This window comes from Stegodyphus dumicola, chromosome 9, assembly GCF_044657685.1.
Source record: "Stegodyphus dumicola isolate Sdum_Otavi_A_Nest chromosome 9, ASM4465768v1".
Lineage (NCBI taxonomy): Eukaryota > Metazoa > Arthropoda > Arachnida > Araneae > Eresidae > Stegodyphus > Stegodyphus dumicola.
In genome coordinates, this window is record NC_140776.1 from 129,084,606 (window position 1) to 129,099,906 (window position 15,301).

The window sequence follows — 15,301 nt, forward strand, 5'->3', positions numbered from 1 at the left end:
AGGAATAAAATAAGTTGGTTTTTTTTTTTTTTTTTTTTTTTTTTTTTTTTGTTTCTGTTAAGTATTATTTAAAACTTGTAACTGAGTTATTATAAAATGTAAAGGGAATAATTCTTTTAATTATACTTATCAGATTTTTTTTTACCCTTCATTTCAACAATACATATTCCAAAACTCTTTATTACGTTCTTAAGTGCGCATCTCATAGCATTTGCTTTACAATACCTTTTAACAGATTGCTTTCCAATACGAACAATTCTTGCTTAAATAGTTTTATAACGTATTTGTCAACAGGATTTCAATTTATGTTTACAATTCAATATTAAGGTTATTATATATTTAGATAACATTTATAATCATTATAAATTAGATACATTTAATCATTAGATTTCTTCACAGTACTTTCACAGTTGTTTATAAGTGAATAAATTCTTCATTTCAAATACATTTATAAATAATTTAATGAATATTTAAGTATTTTGTCAAAGGCAGATACATGCTTTTTGCAAGCACATGCATAAATACCCATACATATTTCCTATTTATCATTTCCGGCATGTGCAAATCTTTAATTTCTATGCATTCACTATATTTTTCGTGTAAAGTAATTTACACTAATTTACATCTAATTAAAGTAATTTACATCTAACTACACCCGAAAGTTTTACATAAAATATATATATGAATATAATTTGAATGAAAATTATAAGTATTATTTTTAATACCCACTCAAAGGTCAGTTTTTCTTCAAAATTCCTCCACGATGGCATCTCTCTCTTTAGGCAGATAGCCCTTGCATGCGTTACTCTATTTAATAAAAACTTAATCTGACCTATGTGCCTAATTACAAATATTTTAACATACATAATTTTATATTTACATTTAGCCATCAAGTTTCAAACTTTTCAAATCTTCTAGAAAATAAATTTTTGCAGATCTCTTTTAGCAATTTTCTTAAAATCTATATTTTTGTAGTGCAACAGCTTAGAATTTTATGAAACAAATTCATAATCAAAATCGCTGTTGTTAGCTATCGAAAAATAACCAAGATGTGATTTTTGCGTAAATGTCAGTAAACTATACAAATTGCTATTATCCATCACACAAGTAATGTTTCTTTCATGCGAGAGTGTCCCTTTTTCGATTTCTATGGAACTGTCGTGTGTCGAAATACTATCAGAATCTTGTCAAGTGAGCTTCTGAATGTAAACAAAGAACACCCCGTCTGGTGACCCAAGCTTCAAAGCAGTGCTTCACTTCTAGCGCGAAATGGCCCCTCCTCCCTTTCCTACCTCCATGGTTATTATGGTTACCAACCCTGACAGCCGTAGCAATGGGTCCGAGTTTGAATCCCGGAGAAGGCGTGGCTGTAACTGTCCGTCCCTTCATAGGAGACAACGGTGGTTACCTATCAGGGTGACCTTCCATAATGAAGTAGCCAACAATTCCGTCCCTTGTTGTGGCGCAAATGTAATGGCTATTAAACAAAGCACCCGGTCATTAAAAAAGTGTTAAATAAAAGCGTCGTAATAGAACCACCGGACACATTGATGTGTCTAATAAAATACTTTATTTTAAAAAAATGGAAAATAGTATTACATACTGAATGTTCCGATTTAAGAATGAAAAATAATTTCTAGCATATATCCTCCACAACTTTTTCTATAGCACCGTATTCTCTCGATGAAATTCGTAATTACTTTCTCACGCATATACCTGTTGACATGACCGAGGACATGTTCAATTGTCTTCAAATTCTTTTATTTTTGCTATTTATGTTCAGATTCTTTGGGACTTGTAATTATACTGTCATGTAAAACTGCAACGTTTTCAACAAACCGGATTGATCGAAAGCATCGGGATTATAATCTGCATTGGAAACTGTATCCTCAGGTTTCTTTACCAGTCTGCGAGTTAGGTGCATTTTCGCGTCAAAAAACTGCACGAAACTTCCTAACAGAAATTCGTTAAAAAATTTTCAGTAAATAAGCACCAACTAGAATACCCACGATACGCTCTACTACTTTTACAATTATGCTTGTCTGTGTGTCTGTATGTGTGTGACAATTTTTTCATCCCCGATAACTTTTATATAAAACTTCCAAAAATTTTTAGTTTTCGTGTTTAGGCTTTCTGCGTTCACAAAAAAAGAGTTGATTAGACTTTGGGTAAAAACTGAACAACCGGAAATGATATTTTACAGAAAGCTTGAAACAGGGAAGTGATACTTACTTGATGCTTATATCAGTTTTTAACGAAACGCTATATTAAAATATAATCCAAATTTTTTAATATTAGTATTTAAAACTTTTATACCAATGGGAAAACATATTAAATTTGGGATAAAATTGATAAAATGGAAGTGAGACTTTACTTGATGCTCTGAACAACTTTTCTTAAAAAAGTACACTGGTGTGCAAAAATTAAGGACGAAGTCGAAAAATTAGCATATCAGCTGAACGAAGAGGCAGAGCGAACAGAAAGACCAATCAGGAGATTAAGTAAGGTAATGTACGGTAGATTAAGTAAGGTAATGTACGTAATGGGGGAGTGTCTGAGTAGTATAAAGCATGTTGTCGGTGTAAGATCAGTATTTCTGGCAAAGAGATTGCACGCCATATAGCAGTTAAAATCACACCGAGTTGCTGCCTCAGCGAGAAATGGCGAATAATTAATCTGTTAGACGACGTCTGGATGCTTTTACCCGAGGTCGAATCATTGGGAAGTTGGAGGAAGGCCACAGTGTGACAAGTGTAGCTGCAGAGTTCGGAATTGCTCACAGCATCGTTTCACGACTTTGGAGACAATTTCAAACTACAGGAACAGCTATCCGGGGGTTTAGTAGTGGCCATCCACGAGGAACCACACCCGCAGATGACCGGTATATTGCCTTACAGGCCAGAAGAAACAGGCGGCAGACAGCGGGAGAAATCGCTAGACACACGACACAGGCCACTGGACGACCGATATCGCGTTTTACCGTGGCCAGAAGACTGCACGGTGGTGGTCTGTTTGCACGACGCCCTGTACGGTGTGTACCTCTAACGCCTGCCCATCGAAGAAGGCGTTCTCTGTGGTGCCGGGAACACCGGAATTGGAGAGACAATGAATGGGTACGAGTACTCTTTACAGATGAGAGCAGATTCAGTCTGAGTAGCGATTCTCATCGCATACTCATCTGGAGAGAGCGGGGAAGCCGCAATCATCCCTCGAACATCATTGAAAGAGACAGGTATGGAGGTGGCGGTGTTCTCGTTTGGGGAGGCATCATGCTTGGTAGTCATACAGACCTTCACATCTTCGACGCAGGTTCAGTCAACGGGACCCGTTATTGTAACGAGATTCTTCTTCGATATGTGCGTCTTTTTAGAGGCGCTATGGGTCCGCAGTTCCTTTTCATGGACGACAATGCACCATGTCATCGCACAGTAGCTACCGAACAGCTCTTAGAGAGTGAGGATATTGAACATATGGATTGGCCGGCACGATCTACGGATCTCAATCCCATCGAGCATGTGTGGATTTTCTAGGCAGACGCTTGGCAGCTCGTACCTTACCACCAGTAACGATTCCGGAGCTGCGATTGGCGCTACAAGACGAATGGGCAGCAATGCCTCAACAACTCATTGACACCCTCATTCTCAGCATGGGCAGACGCTGTGAAACCTGCCTAGCCAGTCAGGGGAGATCATATCCCCTATTATTAAAGACCGGATGTTTCTTGCTGGACACCCATCGCAGGGATGTTTCGGCCTTCAGTCGCATTGCACTCCATGCTACGTTTTCAATAAAGCTTCTTTTTATCCTTCTGATTTCTCTTTTAGTAAGTGTTGCTTACATTACTCGTGTCCTTACGTATTGGGGATCTTACGGTATTAAATGTGTTGATTTGGAAAGCTTTTGTACAAAGTTATATTGAAAAAACCGTCCCGTCCTTAATTTTTGCACACCAGTGTATATTATAAATCAAAACTTCTCAAACTTGGTCCTTAAACTAGGTATGTGATTGAGAATACCATATTACATTTATAAGCATTAAACGTATTCTTGGAATTACGCTAAACGCAACATCTTCATAAGCTCATTATGAAACTCATTATTATGAAGACGAAACAATCAAATGCATTTGCCTCATTCATCTATTTTGTGCTCGTTTCACTTTTCTGTCGAATCACTTTTTAAGTAAAAGGATACTGCCACCAAATGTTATAACTTAATATTATTTTTAAAGAAATAATATAGCAAATATAAATAATATAGAGAATGTAAAAAAATGTATGGCAACAATTAGCCCTGCGGAATTCTAAAGGTATGCTGAATTTTAAAGATTTTTGTGATTACATTGTTAAATTTTATGTGGCGTAAGTGAGATGAAAGTGACGTTTTATAAATAAAGCTGAAATGACCGATAAAAATGATGTTCATCTTATTAAGAAAACTGAACATCGAAATTATAAAGTAAGTAAAGACTAGAAAAGAAGCATATGACAGCGCTTAATACACTGTCGCGAATTCTAAGATACTAATAAGTACCCGATTCTCTAACGAATTAAATAAGCGAACGCATGGAACTCGCTATGGTATGAACTGCATGGGATAATAATGGGAGAATAGAAATATAGGGATTTAATTTCAACTTTACTTTATTAAATGGTATTACGACAATTCAATATTTTGCGCAATAACATTTAATCAGTCGATTTTAAGTAGAAAAAGAATGTAATTTTTTCTCACCTGCTATACATTGCCCATTCAAGCATTGCTGTAAAACAACAAAGAATAGTAATTAATATTTTAATACAACTTAACATTTTATACAAATAATTTTGTAATCATTTTTTATTTTTAATCTATGTAGGATGCAAGTCTAATTTAATATTAGAAAGAAAGGAAGTCATAATTACTGTAATATACTTTTAAGACTTATTTAAATTTTATTTGGTACTCGCTTCAAAATTAACTCGACTGAAGTTGAAGACGATACGTAAAGCAAAACATATAAACTTGATATTATTACCAAAATATATAAGGAATAATTTTATTCTCCATTGAGTGCCTATGAGATGTAGGTGGTCGCATGATCAGCTAGTAGTCGAAAGATCTAGTATTCGAATCCCGGTGACGGTATAGCTGATCTTTAACATTCCTGGCTTGGAATATTTTTTAAATTCTAAAATTCTACAGTAACGCCTAACAAAAAAGGAGATGGCGGATGAACAATAATTCGTCCCCACGTGGATTTTACTGACTAGGTCCCGTTTTCTTGTCACCAGTAATATTTTAAGTAAATGAGAATATAAATAATTTTCCTCTTCCACCCTGCATATTCTCATTGCGAAAGTGGTAGAACACTAGGCTAACAGTCGGAAGTTCTGGTGTTCCAGTTCTGATCTCAAGCTGCTTTCTTCGGCTTCTGAAATTCTAAAGTTCTACAAAGCGAAAAGAAGAACGTTTAACGGTATTTGGTATTCTTCTCGAGAACAGTACCAAATACCAGAAGACAGTTAAAAGATAACTTTAGGAAAACTTGAGGCTTGTATCATTATCGATTAAAACCCGTTTCAATCTCATACCTAATATGCACTACACAAGTACTTTTAGAACTGAAGACACATTTAATTCATTATCAGGAAGCTGTATGTCTTAAGACACATACAGCCAACCAAAACGGTATAGTGGTTAGAGACTCTGACTGTAACGAAGGGACCGAGCTCGATTATCGGAGAAGGCATAGATGTCTGTAAATGTCCAGAGGCTGTGCAGCATGGGAGCACTCAAAATACATGGCGAGCGGAAAGTGTTCTCAAGTGGTTTGGTGGTGAGGAGAGAAAATCTTCGGAACCATTCCTCGTGATGCCCTTCAAAACTGAGATGGAACTGAGCAAAGTCGTACTGTCACCTGCAGGGTGCTCAAGGAAACGCCAGATTAAATTCGCTTGTTTTGATTTGGTCAGACAAGTGAGATTAGCCACAACAACAAGAAATAGGTTTTCGTTGCTGATGTTGTAATAAATAGCTGGATACTTGCAGTTTAAAGCATCTTTCGAGAATGACCGATATCCCTCTGCCATTTAGCCGTTTCATCACCAAGACTACCCAAGGTACCATGCAAGAGCTACCGATGAGAGAACATGGCTGTTCTATCCTCAATTTAATGAAAAACACCCAGAATCCAAGAGTCTCCTACGCCTCTTCCGCTACTACAAAATCTCTCGAGAGGACTGTTTTATATTATTTTATATGCTTAATGCCGCATAGATTCTATACACTTACAAACATCCAAGCCTTCCCCGAGATTCGAACACGGACACAAAATTATGACATCCAGCAGCTCGTACCGCCGGACCGTTCAGGGCAGCCATTATAAGATATGCTTCAGTATACGTAAAATGCGTTTGAATGGAGAAAATGCTTAAAAGTGTTTTTATTAAATAGGCTTCAATTTTAAATTCATAAAATAATTAATGAACTAAAAGAAAAAATACATACATAAATGCATCATATAGTTAAATGGTAAGAAGAGATTAAGTAATTCTGTCTACAAAACTCATCTATAATTTTTTATTTCGAATTGAATCTAAAGATGTCTCAACCAACCTTGTTAAAAGTTCAAGAATTTATCCTAAGTATACATGGAATATCAGCTAAAGATGTTTTAATGTTGTTGAAACCAGTCTTGTCTTGTAACTAGCGATAATAACGCCAAACGATAATACGCACTTTGTTAAAATTATATGAAAGAATGAATGATGACTTTTCTCCCGTTTTCCATCTTGAAACGAAAAGGAAAGTAGGTTGCTATAAATTAAGAAGTTCTCCGAGTAAATTATTCGTGGTGAAAACTGAAAATGCCCTAAAGATAAGTTTTTCAAGATAAATTTTTTAATTTCTCCGTAAATTTCGCACCAAATTTTACAAAATTTAATATAATTTGAGTCGTAGAATCGAAATATGGAAAAATATTGACATGTCATTTCAGAGAAAGTTTGATTTTGTGTCAAAGCACCCAAATTAGAATGATGCTACATGTAAATCTAATACATACCCTTAGGCGTACATTCGAGACATGAAAAACGCAAGTTCAATGTCGTCAATCAGCAGAATAGAATGGGAGATATAAAACTTTTCCCCTTTTTTCATTTTAGTTTGGTGTATCTTTGTGTTTGCCGTAGTTATTCTCCTACTACCTCTAGTTATATTTTTTATTTACATGATTTTTTTGTTACTCCAAAACAAATGTTACCAACTAACTGGTGAATCTTAAATTGTATAGAAACTGAATTTTTATTTCACTATGTCAAAGTATTATTTTTAATAAATCCTGGATGCAAGGGCATACAGAGTAATTGCATGATTTATTTATGGCAGCTAAACTCTGGACACTTTGGAAAGCTTGAAACTTTTGTTTCCTGGGCGGAACTCATTTTTACTTGTTTTTAAAACATAAAATATTTTAAAGACAACATAGGAAGGCATTAAGAGTTGACCTGTGGTACGAAGCTGGTGTTCCCAACTTTTACCTGTACTTCTATAAGGAAAAATTACAGAATGTTTTTATTATTTAGAAAAAGTATTCGAATTTGCACACTCATGACACAAGTTCGTCCTAAGTGAAAGAGATGGTATTGTACGTTTTCAAACAAATGGCAGTAAAGTAGAGAATGTTTTGCAAATAAATTAACAATTTTTCAATAAATGTTAATCTTCTCTTTGCATTGGGGGGCTTAACGGGATGCTCTAGCATTTAAAAAAAAAAGTCAGATTCTAATTACGCAACCTAGAAATTGTGTCTTCTCATGGGTTCTTGAATTCTTGTGTTTAGCAGGTATTCGTCCCTTAAACCATGTTTTAGCTTTTTGAATGCGATTTTGACTCTTAAAACAGAATTTTAAATAACCTAGGCTACCATCAACTTTTGTCGAAAACGCCCTCCAAAGAAAAATCGTATAAAGAAAATAGACAATTTTGTTTTCCCTAGATTGCACAAGGCGTGGAAAGTTATCTTTTATGGTATATTTAAATTAAAATCTTTTTTAAATTGGCAGCAAGAGTTCAGATTTTATAAGAAAAAGGATGTAAAATATTGTTTGCAATCATTTTGGATCGTCTTTTTTATGTAGATATGTAATTTATAACTGTGTTTTTTCCGTTAGACATTATATATTTGAAATAAAAGTGCTTCTTGGAATATAAATTTGAAGTATAGTTCGTTGAAATTTTTTCTAAGTAAGCTTGGCTCCAATTAGAATTTTTGGAATAAAAAAGATAAGTGAAAGCTTTTATCTTAATTTAGAAATTTGATCGAAAGAGTGACAAAAAAATTGTAGTTTCTTTTTATTATTTTAGGTTTTTAAAATGGCATCCTTGTCAAGCTTAAATAATTAAAGAATTGATTTTAGAATAAATAATTAGTACTATTGAAATCGAAACTAGAAATGATTTTGAAAAAACTTGAATATCGAACTTGTGTTTATTTTATCAATGAGAAACGTTAAAGCTTAGAATATTGAAGAATTTATATTTGAATTGAATGGAATTGATAAAGTGAACTGTGTTCTGTATACGTTTGAACAGATTGGCATTTATTGAAAATTTTATATTCTGAACTTAATTTGATTTGATATTGACTGCACTCTCGGAAATTTATACATGTGTTAAAATATGACCGAACCACAATCACATGAGTTGTTAAATGGTTGAGAACAGCTCCTACAAAGGTAGTTAATGATTTAAAAGCTGAATCATCAAACATAGATTTGAATGCTGGAAAGATAGTTGAGCTTATAGAAATTCTTTCCATTAAATTTGAGCCTCTAAGCTTTTTTTGATGAACAACTTGAACCGCTTTTGAAGACTGTGGAATTTGATATCGAATCGAAATTACACAAGAACATAGAGAAAAGATATTACTTTGTCAATTTCATGAGAAACGAAAATCCAAGAGTTTTCAAAAGCTCATGTCGTGACAACCTATGGGTTTACAACGACCCCTCGATTAAAGCAAATTTCGAACTCAGGTAGCCTTTGTATTGACGTCCCAAAACACTATATTGCCTGATCCTTTGAAATGGCGGCTCAAAATAGCTTTCCTTTTGGAATAGTTTCGAAATAGCTTGTACACAGTAAGGAATCCCTGAATAAGGTAGATAAATTTAGTTATTTAAAGTTTCATTTGGAAGGATCTGCTTTGGACACTGTAGAGGGGAAGCTATACAATTATAGCGATAATAATACAATTAATGAAGATAATAATGTATACCTTTATCGTAATAAAGCTGTATATAACTTCATTACGATAAAGCTATATAATTATTACGATAAAGCTATACAATTATTAAAGGACAGATTTATCAGTCCTGAGACAGTGATTCAAGCACATGCGAACAAGATGTTAACTATGCAGCCATTAAGAAATTTTAATGATATTAGATCTTTTAGGAAATTTGTAGAATCCTGAGTCAGTCTCCTAAACATTAGGGAAGTTTTTTTTTTTTTTTACCACATGCTATTTAAACTTATTCCGACTGATTTAATACTAGATTATAATAAATCACAAGATGTAAAATCTGGCACCACATTCAACAGACATATTCTGATAATAAACTATCTTTTGAATTATACAATCGAAAACAAGGTTCTAGATATAACTTTCTGTTGGAAAGAACTGGAATAGAAGGTAAAAGGATAATTCTTAAATTTAAAAGACCACGAGCGAATTACTCGGGAATCAAGCGTCAATTGGAGAATAAATATAGGCAAAAAAAAAAAAAATTATTTGTTTTGTGATTCCATAACTCATACGTCAGACAGCTGCAATGTAGTTATGTATCTTTCCTTGGAAATATCTTATTTTGTAAAGTAGCTTGCTTTAACTGTTGACAAAAAAAAAAAAAAAAAAAAAAAAAACATTTATCGCGAAACTGACCCATTAGGAAAACTAAATGTAAATTATGTTCTAGACTGCATCACATTTTCTCTTTTTTGCTTCTAGCCAAAAAAAAAAAAAAAAAAATGGAAAGAATAGAAAATATCGAATCAGTCTAACTATTCAAAGCAATGTTGTTTTTTTTTTTTTTTTTTTTTTTTTTTTTTTTTACAAACTGTTTACATTTAAAATGAAAATTCAAGGCAACTGGTGAGGACGATTTTTAAACGAAAATGACTATTTAACTATGTTTTCACTCCCCACTTTGAGTTTTACAAAGTGGGGAGTGAAAACGGCCTCCAAAATAATATATACAGTACGTATACAATTCTGTTTTCATCAGATGGCACGCGGCGTTACATTTTATGTTTCTTTATGTATTTAAATTTAATTATACATCATTTAAAATTCGCAATAAGAGTTCAAGTCTAAGAAAAAAGATATAAAACGTCGCCTGTAGTCTTATTCGATCGTCTTTTTTGTGTAGATGTATAATGTTTTGTAACTGTGCTTTTCCTATTATGCAAGTTTTATTTGAAATAAAAGTGTTTTCTTGGAATATAAATTTCAAGTAGTGTTCGATGAGATTTTCTCTAGGCAGGCTTGGGACTGATTAATTTAGAATTTTTATATAAAATTTGCATAAAAATTATATGTCGATTATCAAAATGATAATTAGAGAGCCTATTTTAATGATTTCCCTATTTTAGACGATATATTTCTTCTAAAGAAATCTTATCGGGTTATACTTACTCCTCTTCTACCGAAACGAGAAGGACATGGTTTTCCGTTTTGGAAAATCTCCTCCTTTGCCCCGCATGACGAACCTCTTGGTATGCAGACGTAAGAACAGGGATTTTCGGGATTCTGAAACAAGAATATAGTACATATTTTGAAATTTCATTTGGACTTCAATTGTTTGATTTTGTAGAGCATTAGATGCTTGAGCAGTCAACAAAGTAAAATACTTATTATGAATAGAAAATACAGTCCAACGCCGCTATAACGAATCCAGCTTAAAGAACGAACCTTTCGGTCTCGTTCAGTTTCCTACAGGCTTAATGTTACTTTATACTATTATAGACAGCCTCCAAGAGTATGAAATTCATATATAACCAATTGCATGGATATCTTCGATTGGAACACTTTTAAGTTAAAAAAAAATTTAAAAAACACATAACTCTTAAAATCATTTACTTTTATAATATCAGGATCCGTATTCCCCATTCCACCCGTAAGAGAAAACACTTTCACGTCTTTCTTTTATTCACATATTAGAACACCCTATGATGTATATCATCATTGAATCAAAAATGGGACTGGTCTGTCTGATTCCATTCAAACTCTTAGATTGACTAGCCAGACAGAAATCTATTCAAAACTGAAGCTGCGATGGCAATTTTCGCTAATCAGGGAAAGAAGATGTAGGAAATTTTATGAGTGTGTAAATTTACAGTAGATTTTTCTTTTAGGAAATAAAAAATTCTAATCCATATCGGTTTGTTTTGTTCGAATATAAATGCTCTCTAAGTTTTAACGTCCGAATAGAGGTTACACATTTAGATCTTTTGTAAGACATAGGATATTTTTATATTGAATCTTTGCATTATAACCGTGCATATCTTGGGGAAAATGGTTATTCTGTCACAGGATATTGGATAAAACACGCAGAAAATGACATTATTTTCTCCTTTCATCTTTTCCAAAAGATCAAAAGTCTCATTTAGTCTTTACTAAACTGTCTGCACCCTGTTTCTGTTCAAAAATTCATCCACTTGGTGAGCTGTAACGAAAATCTTCCGCATTAAAGGAAAGTTAAGTATTATTCGAAAAACTCAAAACGTATGAAACAAAATCAATATCTACCAGAAAAAACAGTTTATCCAAATCTGCAGTTAGTACCATATGAAACAAATCTAAATTCTATAATTTCTGCAGATGAAAAAAAATTGCATACAAGAAAAAAGCTGAGAAAGGTGGAGCACAGAGTGCTGAAAAAGCATTGCTGAAAGGGTTCGTGATTCAAAGAAACCCGTAATCTGCCAGTATTTGGAAAAATGCTTCAGACAAAGTCCAAAGACTTGGAGAATGAAAATGAATAAATAACAAATTTAATAACTGCGAGTAATAATAATTGCAATCAAATCTAAATATCACTATTTTCATTAAATTTAATATTGACTTCTTTTAGTAAGTGAGACAGTAATAATCCGTTTATTTCTTCATTCATCACCAAATTTTAGTGAGAAAATCGATTTTTCTTTTCGGATCCGGATATGAATCAAAATTCCTGTCACTTGAAGTTCGTTATAGCGGAATTCGACTGTGTATACAAGAACTTTAATGAGTCCAATAATGTAATTTCTCTGAGTCTGGCAAGTATAATTTCACAAAAGTATTTAATCCCTTTAAATGATAAACCAACCAAAAATATTAACCGAAAACTGCATTATTTGATTACACTAATTTAATCAACCTTTCAATCATAAAAATGAAGCAACAACCTGTGTTAGGCGTAAATTTTTAGCATAGGAACTTTATCGATTTCGAGAGTGAAATAAGTCTCTCTTCATTAGCAGCACAGAACTCTACAAATTTCATAGTAGATTTCTTTGCTCCTGATGAAGAGGGACTTTGTTCCCCCTCGAAATCGATAGAGTTTGTATGCTAAAAATCTACGCCTAACAGAGGTTGTTGCTTCACTTTAGGCGTGTTTCTCTTCTATCTTCAATCTTTCAAATCCAATTATTTTACTTTAGATGGAGTAGTAATACAGTGAGCGATAGTGAATATTACAGTTTTCTGTACAATTTTTTAATTAATATGACAAATACTTTCAACTGGGTTCCGAAATTGCCTGGATGATGAAAATATTTTAAAGCATTTTTATTTTTCAATATACTAAATCTTTTTTTTTTTTTTTTTTTTTTTTTGTTTAACAATCAAATACGAAATGTGAAATATAGCTCAGCTTGTCTCTTTCCTTCATATCTCTCAACTATATTTGTATTATTCTTGGTAAGCTATTTTGTGTTTTCATATATATATTGGCAGTATGGATATTACCTCAAATTTCGGTTGTTTAATTTTATTTTGCTTTCGTTTTATTGAAGATTTTGATGGCAGAGACACAATGGTAGTTCTATAGCAATCATTATATGCATTATTTCTGCGGGAAAACTCCATTTTTCTTCCTCCCTATGCAACAAAATACGGCAAATCTTTCTCAGCGAACATCGAAAAAAGTCAAGAATGAAGTTAAAAGCGTTTAAAATTAGTTAAAAGATAACTTAGACATTGAAGAATTTCCGTATGAATTATTAGCACAAGTCTAGCTAGGCAAGACGATTGCTTCTAAAGTCTAGAAATTACAACATAACATCTCCAAGAATTTCCTTTTAAAAAATATACAAAGCCATTAACACTTTTTAGAAAGTATTCGATATTAATTACGTACAATATGGCATAATAAAAAATTTTGACAAATTAACCCAAAAAATCCTTTAAAATTGGAATCGGATATATCAAATATTAAATGCATATTTATTTCAATCGATCAGTAAAAAGTTTAAAAAATGTTAAGAACTGCGTTTATTGTTTCTAAATTTCTAAGTCTGCTAATCAATCACACACAGGCTGGAAATGGGAGTATTTATCTCCGCTGTTTCGCCATCATATCCTTTCCACCTTTGGACCATTTTTGCCGTCAGTGCCGATTCACAGTCAAGATATATTTTTCTTTGCTTTCCCATATTGTATCTTTATAAGCTGATACTGTATCTATTTTGTTTACCTATCGTATACCTCTGGCTGCCTTGAATTTTATAGAAAAAAGCTTTTGTTACTAAACACAGCTTCTAGAATAATTAATATGTACTAAAATAATAAATTCATTAATTATATGCGGTATTCAAATCAATAATTGAAAACATTCAAAATTAAAATGAAATATAATATAATCATAAAAATAATACATAATAATACAGCATAGTACTGAGATTAAAGATAATATGATGTAATATTCGGAATAAAAAATATAAAAATGACTTTTGTTCTTCATTATAATATAAAAACTCGATTTAAATTTTTGTTTGAAATCAAATCGCATGCAAAACTTTTGCCCTCCAACCAAAGTTATAGTATAACACCTTCTTCCGAAAATTTTCCATTTAAAGAATTCGATGTTAACGTTTATATTTCAGCAAATTCTTCACATTAAAACCTCTTCAATAATATATAAAATTATTTTGTATACAATTTTATGCAAATATATCGTTACACGTGACAAGTTAACTTATTAGATTATTTGATACTCACTTGATTTTCTAAATAACTATATGTAATTCATATCCTATATTTATAAACAAATAACTACTATATACATTATAAACAACTGTTATTACGTATTCTATTTCTATTTTACTTTGAACTGGCTGACGGCGAATCAGATGTCAGCGGATTATCCTATCGGTGAAAATGCGACGGCGTAAGTCCTAGACCCTACAGTTGGCTTGCGCGACTTTATTTGTTCTTTAAACTTTTAGTCTACATGATTGGATTTTTTTCTTTTATGTGTCATTGTATTATTTTGCGTACTGTCTATGTATGATTACGTTATGTATTGATGTATTGGACTGCTGATGTATCGTTTTTCCTAGTATCGTTTTTCCTAGTATTATTTTAAAATATTATTCCATTTTTATTATTATCGTATTATTATTAAATTGGTTTGTTTTCTTTTACAGAAGTATCAACATAGTTTAATTATTCATGGTATATTATAATATTTTTATTATAATAGTACTTGCATTTCATATTTATTCTTTGCTGTCTTCTTACTTGTTACTTGATGCCACAGAGAATGATTCACAGTTTTCCTCCTCTGTTTTGTTCTTAGATAAAGTTTGCTTTACGAGAGAAGAGGTAATCAACACGTACAATGCTCATATGTAATGGTCCGAAAATTCTCACGTCACTGTCACATCGAAAGTGTAACACAAATTCAGTATTAATATCTTGGCAGGGTTTTTCGGATGTCATATGATAGGTCTACACCTTCTGCCGAAACGCCTGAATCTCAAATTACCTTGTTTTTCTGTAACACGTTCTCTCGAATTTGATGTAGGGCACTAGTTCGCAAAGTGGGCGCCGCGGCGCCGTGGGGCACCGTGAAGTGGAGACAGGGGCGTCGCGAGGCGCTCTTGTTTACTCTTTTGCAGAATCTACATTCAAATCGCGTGCGCAGTTTAAATTGCTCGTTGCGTAGGAAACCGACAACACCACTCTTCTCCCACAGACGGACTCCGAGTTGGGTTTGTACTTCGAATTCTTTGCAAAACGACGCGAGAGATTTCCAGAACTCCACATCTGACCATC

The 15,301-nt window shown here is 33.0% G+C and overlaps 1 protein-coding gene across 2 annotated transcripts in view; it reads right to left on the bottom strand.

Annotated features, from left to right (window-relative positions):
* LOC118201127 (uncharacterized) overlaps window positions 1–15,301 on the bottom strand; it is a 64,146-nt gene that overhangs the window by 4,262 nt on the left and 44,583 nt on the right. For both annotated transcript variants that reach the window (XM_085824102.1, XM_035373162.2), the window contains exons 5-6: window positions 10,679–10,792; window positions 4,735–4,762 (exon numbers count right to left, since the gene is read on the bottom strand). In XM_085824102.1, coding sequence (XP_085680228.1) covers window positions 4,735–4,762; window positions 10,679–10,792 — 142 coding nt within the window. The remainder of the gene's footprint in view (window positions 1–4,734; window positions 4,763–10,678; window positions 10,793–15,301) is intronic.